Source organism: Merops nubicus, unplaced genomic scaffold (assembly GCF_000691845.1).
Source record: "Merops nubicus isolate BGI_N331 unplaced genomic scaffold, ASM69184v1 scaffold15062, whole genome shotgun sequence".
In the NCBI taxonomy this organism is placed as follows: Eukaryota; Metazoa; Chordata; class Aves; order Coraciiformes; family Meropidae; genus Merops; species Merops nubicus.
Window position 1 is genome coordinate 1 of NW_008594373.1, and position 7459 is coordinate 7459.

At 52.0% G+C, this 7459-nt stretch overlaps 1 protein-coding gene across 1 annotated transcript in view; it reads left to right on the forward strand.

Moving 5' to 3' along the window:
* Window positions 1-5: 5 nt before the first annotated feature.
* The window catches only part of PIK3R5 (phosphoinositide-3-kinase, regulatory subunit 5), a gene marked incomplete at its 5' end in the record, with an annotated part of 8209 nt that continues 755 nt past the window's right edge, over window positions 6-7459 (forward strand). The window contains 9 exons of the mRNA XM_008935762.1: window positions 6-133; window positions 224-377; window positions 545-670; window positions 934-1059; window positions 1862-1955; window positions 3982-4058; window positions 5333-5426; window positions 6624-6706; window positions 6906-7015. Coding sequence (XP_008934010.1) covers window positions 6-133; window positions 224-377; window positions 545-670; window positions 934-1059; window positions 1862-1955; window positions 3982-4058; window positions 5333-5426; window positions 6624-6706; window positions 6906-7015 — 992 coding nt within the window. The remainder of the gene's footprint in view (window positions 134-223; window positions 378-544; window positions 671-933; window positions 1060-1861; window positions 1956-3981; window positions 4059-5332; window positions 5427-6623; window positions 6707-6905; window positions 7016-7459) is intronic.

Here is a 7459-nt window from a genome sequence, read left to right on the forward strand (position 1 = left end):
CGCGGCACTTCGGCCTCCTCCGCCGGCCCTTCCTCAGCTACGACGAGGACGCCAAGGGCTCCACACTGCGCGTCGTGGTCTTTGGCTCCGACCGCATCTCGGGGAAAGTGGCCCGAGCCTACAGCAACCTCAGGTGAGCCAGGCGGTGCCGGGGAACCAGCCACAGGTGCCAGGACATGCCAGAGATCTTTGCTCACCCACCCCCCTACCTGCCTTCTCCTAGGCTCAAGGAGAGCGCCTGCCCCTCACTGACAAGGTACTTCAAGCTGCAGTTTTTCTACGTCCCCGTGAAGAGGAGCTGCTTGGCTCCATCGACCCCGCTGATGCATCCCTCCCCGTCCCCGGGGGACCCACAGCTCCGGGCCGCGGCACAGGCGGTAGGTGTCCTGTGGCCACAGTGCCACTGGCGCTCTGCTTGGACCTGAGAGCGGTGGGCTGTGGGAGGAGGCCAGCCCGGCAAGCTGAGAGGAGCATTGGTTTCTCTTCCGCCACCTCCACACATGGGTTGAGGAGCCTGGAGTGACCCCAGTGTGTTTGGTTTCAGGATCCTACCCTGGCTGGGATGGAGAGCAGCACCAACGACATCTCCCACTACATTGGCATGTTAGACCCATGGTACGAGCGCAACGTTCTCAGGCTGATGAACCTGCCCATGGATGTCCTGTGTCAGGTGGGTGCATGCCAGCTGGTAGGGCTTGGTGTCCCCCATCCCTGAAGTACAGGGGAGCTGAGCAGAGAGCTTCTCCCTAGCACTGGGCTACCATGATCCAACACAGGAGGATGTGCTACATGGGGATAGGCTGGTGGTGGGAGGTTCCTGGTGGTCAGGAGGAGAGTTTCTGTCTCCAGTGGGGTGGCATGGGAAGTTCTTGGCATTGGGCAGTGGGTATGATGTACCCCTTAGACTCCTTGTGACTTATCCTCTCACCCCAGTCTGCCAAGCCAGAGGCAGAGCCCCAGGAGGACTCCCAGGAGCAGTTGCCCATCCTGGCAGACATGATCCTCTACTACTGCCGCTTCGCCACACGCCCTGTCCTGCTGCAGCTCTACCAGGCAGAGGTAAGCAAAGGGGCTCAGCCCTGTCTTGGCAAGGGGGAAAGGGAGGTCTTCTATCTGTGCCACCAACTCGGGACCTGCCTGTGAAGCAATGAGGGGGTGGCACAGGCAGCACGTGCTGGAGAGGCAGAGGTCTGTCTCCTCTTAGTGCCCTGGGCCCATGGTGCTGTGGCTGATGCTCTTGGCTCGGGGACGGAGAGCATGGAGGTCCTGCCCAGACAGTCCTTAAGTCACACGAGTAGTTTTCTGTCCAAATATGTTTCCCCATGACACAAATAAACTCCTGTCAGTGCTGGCAGGTTATTCACCCCTCCAGGAGCTCCTGCAGTGCTCCATTTCTCAAACGAAGCCTCTCCATGAAGCCTATTTTCCACGTCCCGCCGTGTGCATGGGGCAGACGTGGTGGGGAAGGTTGGTTGGAGACGTGGCTGCAGTGACTGCAAAGTGCTGCAGTGGGGCTGTGGAGAGCAGAGAGGCCGCTGATTGTGGGGTTGGTGTCTCCCAATGCCATGCCCCCTGACCCTGGAGTCAGGCTTATTGTGGGCTTTCTTTCCAGTGGGTTGGGGAGTTTAAATGAAAATCAGGGTTTTGGGTTGTTTTAATTCCTGGTGGTCTGTTAAACCAGTCTGCAGTCCAGATAAAGGCAAGTGTCACCCAAGGCAGATATTGAAATGTGTGCTTTGGAAATTAGAAAGGATTTTTCCAAACTGGCCAGTTTCCTGTAGAAAGGCGTGAGAGGGGTGAGTGTTGCATGGCATGAGCTGGGTCTCCTCACCACCATGTCTTCTGTCTTCTCCCCTGGCAGCTTACCTTCATTGGAGGAGAAAAGATGACCGAAGTCTTCATCCATTCCCTGGAGCTGGGCCACTCGGCAGCCACACGAGCCATCAAGGCATCAGGTCTGTAGCTGCTCCTGTACCCACAGCCCTGGGATGGAGGTCTGCAAACCAGAGGGCTGGGAGACGCATGGAAAGAGGGGCTAGAGGGATTGTGGGCTGCAAGAGGTGTCTGGGCCCAGGCTGCATCATAAGCAAAGATCTAGACATTTTTTCACAGATTTGGAAGTGAAGCATCACAGTCAATCATTTTGGTTGGAAGAGACCTTTACAATTGAGTCCAACCATTCCCCAGCTCTGCCAGGTCTCCACTGACCCGTGTCCCTCAGCACCACAGCTCCATGGCTTGGAAACGCTTCCAGGGATGGGGACTCCACCACTGCCCTGGGCAGCCTGGCACAGGCCTGGACAAGCAAAATATTTTTCCTAATATTCAACCTAAACCTCTCCTGGCACAACTTGAGGCCGTTTCCTCTTGTCCTGTCACTTCTTCCTTAGGAGAAGAGCCAAGTCCCCACCTGGCTCCAGCCTCCTGTCAGGGAGCTGTGGAGAGCCAGAAGGTCTCCCCTGAGCCTCCTTTGCTCCAGGCTCAGCACCTCCAGGTCCCTTAACTGCTCGTCCCCACACTTGGGCTCTAGACCCTTCCCCAGCAAGTTCGTTGCCCTTCTCTGGCCACACTCCAGCCCCTCAAGGTCCTTCTTGAAGTGAGGGACCCAAGACAGACCCCAGGATTCGAGCTGTGGCCTTCCTAGTACCAAGTCCAGGGGAATGGTCTCTGCCCTAGTCCTTTTGGCCACAGTAGCTGATCCAGGCCAGGATGCTGGTGGCCTTGTTGGCCACCTGGACACACTCTGGCTCATCTTTAGCCAGCTGTTGGCCAACACCTCCAGGCCCTTTTCCCTTGGACAGTTCCCAGCCACTCCTCCCCAAGGCTGGAGCATTGCACGGGGCTGTTGTGACCCAAGTGCAGGACCTGACACTTGGCCCTGTTGACATCATCCCATTGATCCAGTTCTTGCATTCCTCTTCAGGAGCGAAGCCTTGGTAATGCTTTGTTGTTTTTACTGCTGTTAACTCTGAAATATATTTGCAGTAAAACTGCTCCAAGCCCATTTCCTTCCTCTCATCAGCACCTGGCCAAATGCAGCTCTTCATCTTCTCTTTTTGCTGCTTTCTGTTGTTTGTGCTTTCTCTAGGAGTGTCTTTTACAAAATCCTTCCTTTCATTTTAGTTTACTGGGCAAAGCATGGTTTTTTCATGCTTGCAGCCTTCCTGCAAGGGAGATCCATCAGCATTTACATTGTGAATTTATAAAATCTTTAGAGAGAAGCAGCAAGGGCAGAATCTGATCTCCAGCTCCCTCCCGGGTACCAAGGACTTTGTGCTGTCTGATACCATGCAGCTCACAGAGACATCTCATGGCCAGCCAATAATACTGCATTGAACATGTTGCTTAATTTTTTTAACCAACTGCTTTTCCGTGATCTTGCCTTGTCCTTCTAAATAGACCTCAAAAAATATCCTTCTTATGAAGTGTCACCACCCCACTCCCCCAAAACCCAGGCTTGGCCAAGACATCTTCCCAATAACTCGTGAAACCACCAATCCTAACTTTGATATTTTTTCTTTTCCTTGGGTTGTCTGGCAGCTCACCACTTAACATCTGCAAAAAATTATCCAGGGAAAAAGCCACCAAGTTAGTGAGTGTTTGGCACAGTATTTCAAGGCTAATTTAATGTGGGTAGAAACATGCCTGGAAAAACAGGAGCTGGGTTTGTAATGCAGCCTTTTATTGCTTTGTGTTCTCCCTGGAGCACTGACCCTCTGCACCAGCTTAGCCAGAGCTGCTTTCAGCTTTGCAGAGCTGCTTGTTGTGCTTTGTGTTGACATTTTTGCACTGGATTAATTGCTTTCTGGCAGCTTTTAAGCCACCTTTTCTTTTTTTGCCTTTTTGCTCCACAGCTATGTTCAGCAAACCATTTTCCCCACCCTCCTTTCTGTAGGTACTGAGTGTGTTGCTGTATCTGTAGCCAGCTGAAGAATGGGGATAAAAAGCCTCCATGTGACATTTGCTCCTTGTTTCGTGCAGGTCCAGGCAGCAAAAGGCTGGGCATAGATGGAGACAGAGAAGCAATCCCACTAACACTACAGATTGCCTACAGCAAGGTGAGCCCGTGGGACTTGCACAAAGACAGCTGGGGCAGAAAACCACTTCAGGGCTGGGCAACGTGTCTCTTAGCTGGGGTTGAGAGAGGACAGTGCTGACCATCTGCTGGAGGAGCCCAAATCCAAGAACTCCAAGATGAGACAAACTCAAGCTACTTGTCTATTTATCAGCAATTTTTGGGGGTGTCTTTCCACTTCTGTTTAGCCCAGTAAAAAGGGGAATATGCAGCCAGTCTCTACAGACTGGATGTATGCTCGGTGCCACTTTACACTGGTGGACTTCCCTTCCAGGGAGTGATCTGCTGGTCACAGTAGTCCTCCTGTTTTGTTGATTCCACTGTAGTTACTTAGTGTTAAGACTGGGCAAATTTTTGTAAATCCAAGTTTAAATGAATTGGAATGCTTGCTCTAGCTTTGTGCAGCTCCAGGTAAATCCAAATCTGAGCTAGCACAGACAGGTGGTTATGGGTGGGAGGTAGGGTAACATCAGCCTGGAGTGTGGCATCTGTCCTTTGGTCACAGCAACCCCCTGCAATGCTCCAGCCTTGGGGAAGAGTGGCTGGGAACCATCCAAGGGAAAAGGGCCTGGGGGGTTGGTCAACAGTCAGCTGAAGGTGACACAGTGTGTGTCCAGGTGGCCAAGAAGGCCACCAGGGTCCTGGCCTGGAACAGCTACTGTGGCCAGCAGGATCAGGACAGGGATTGTTTCACCTGTACTCAGCACTGGTGAGGCCACACCTCAAATCCCAGGTTCATTTTTGGGCCCCTCACTCCAAGAAGCACCTTGAGGGGCTGGAGTGTGGCCAGAGAAGGGCAACGAAGCTGCTGGGGAAGGGTCTAGAGCCTGAGTGTGGGGAGGAGCAGCTGAAGGACCTGGGGGTGCTGAGCCTGGAGCAAAGGAGGCTCAGGGGAGACCTTCTGGCTCTCCACAGCTCCCTGACAGGAGGCTGGAGCCAGGTGGGGACTGGGCTCTGCTCCTAAGGAAGAAGGGACAGGACAAGAGGAAACGGCCTCAAGTTGTGCCAGGAGAGGTTTTTAGGTTGAAAAATGTTCTCCACAACAGGGTGGCCAGAGCCTGTGCCAGGCTGCCCAGGGCAGTGGTGGAGTCCCCATCCCTGGAGGGATTTCCAAGCTGTGGAGCTGTGGTGCTGAGGGACATGGGTCAGTGGGGACCTAACATTGCTGAATTAATGGTTGGACTCAATGATCTTAATGGTCTTTTCCAGTCTAAAGGATTCTGGTTCTATCTCATGCATTCTGGTTGGTCCTTGCAGACAGCTGTCAGTGGAAGAAGTCACTGGAACGATGTTGAGAAGGTCTGCACATCTGTCAACCTTAGCAAAGCCTGCAAGAAGTATGAAGAACTAGGTGGGTAGAGGTGGTCTTTGTGGCTCTACATAGTGGATAATGGAAGGGACTGGTGGAGTGAGAGGACGGTGTGGATCTCGTAGCTGGAGCAAGTGAAGGATGTGTGAATGTAGAAGATTGATGGGAGGTGCCTGGTGTTCCCTGGGGCATTCTGTAGTCCTTGGCTGTCCTTAAAACCGCTTCAGAGATGAAGGACATCCCTTCTTCAGCTCAGAGATAGCTGCTTGCCACATGGCTTTGCTTCATAATTTTTCTTCTACTCAGGTTTCTGATGGGGTATTAATGAGGTTTTGAGCATTTTAAAAGCAGCAAGACCTTTAATCTGTGTGTATTTAAAAGCAATGTCTGGTCATTGTTGCTGGAGAGATGCTGTTTTGGCAACCAGACACCCAGTTCTGAATAAACTGAGAGGTTTTTCAGTTCCTCTTTCCTTGTGTGCTTTGTGTCTGGCAGGTGTGGTTTGTGACCAGAGTAGTTGGGACAAATGGGTGTTCTACCAAATAGGAGATGTCTCCTACATGTCCCGCGCAGCTCAACCTAAACCTCTGTCCCTCCTGTTGCTGCCCCATCCATGAAGCCATGCAGACAATCCTGGAAAAAAAAAAACAGCAGGAGTTAATTCCATGCTACCTCTACACTCGAGTTGGATTTTTCTGAGCTAGCTCAAGAGCTTCACCTGTGCCAACAGCCCTGTGGGGTTGCTTCAGGGGTGTCCTCAGCTCCACACAGGGGAGAAACTTCTTCATGAAGCTCTTTTCTTCCAAGAGAAACCTGGTCCACCTGATTGTCTCTGTTGCTTCTCCTATTCAGCAGTTTGGCCACAGGATGTCACTGTGATTCCACACATCAAAAAGAATCTCTGGGTGGACTGCAAGAAAGGCCATGCTTGGAGAACTAAAATTTCCTCATGATGATGGGGCAACTTTGTCCTCCTGTTTAGGTCCTAAGAGAGTTAAATGTCCTTTTCTGCTACGTTTGAAAAGTGGTTGGGGAAAAAAAAAAAGACGTTTACCTGTGTCTCTGATTGCTTTCTTTCCGTGTGGGTTAGCACAAGGGAAGGAAAGCCAAAACTCTCCGGCATGTCCTCCAACAGTGGAGTCCTAGTGAGGGCTATTGGCTCTGGAACACTGTAAGGGCTGGAGGGACCACCTGAGTTCCCAGAAGCCTCAAGTGATAATGGTTTTCCTTTTTTTGCAGCCTCAAAGACAGAGTGTCTCAACTTAACCATGACAGAGGTGGTCAAAAGGCAAAACTCCAAATCCAAAAAAAGCTTCAATCAGGTAATTCAAATCATGGTGCTTTTGTGTTTGGTAACAGGAGGGCAGCCTGACTCTGCTGGGAGGGAAGCAGGGCAGGAAAGAGTAGTTGCTTGGGGGATCCAATTGCTGTTGGCCACCAGCTCCCCTGCTCCCCTTCCCTGCACAGGGAAGTCCTCTGAGCCTGGCAGCTCCCTCACCCAGACTCTTTCTCCATCAGCAGATCAGCGTGTCCCAGATAAAAGTAGACAAGGTCCAGATTATTGGTGTCCAGTCCTCCTTTGCTGTATGCCTCGATCAGGATGAACAGAAGATCCTGCAGAGTGTCACCAGGTAGGAACTGCAACATAGCCAGAGCGTGCTCCTAGGATGGTGCACCCTGTGTGTAAGGACTTGTCCGTGAAGTGTGGTTGGTCACCAGGGGCACCATGGTAATCTATGCCAGATATCCAAGCTGGATAGCTCCAAGCACTGCAGTGCAGCGGAGCTCAGGTGGGATGGATGATCCTGTTGCAGTTTATCTTCAAGGTCCCAGCAGCAGTTTACCTTCATGACCACCACAGTCCAAAGAGTGGTCCCCTGTCAACTGTTCAGCTCTGTCAGCAGGAGCAGTCCTAAGCCAGAGGAAAGCTATGCAACATACATGAGGTGTTGGAAGAGCACTGGGTATATGAACAGAGCCTTCGAAACCACATTTGGGTTCTCCACCACCTTTGGCATATCCATTGCAGAAGGAACCCATGATCTTCATGGGAGAGTCTGGGGTAGAGCAGGACT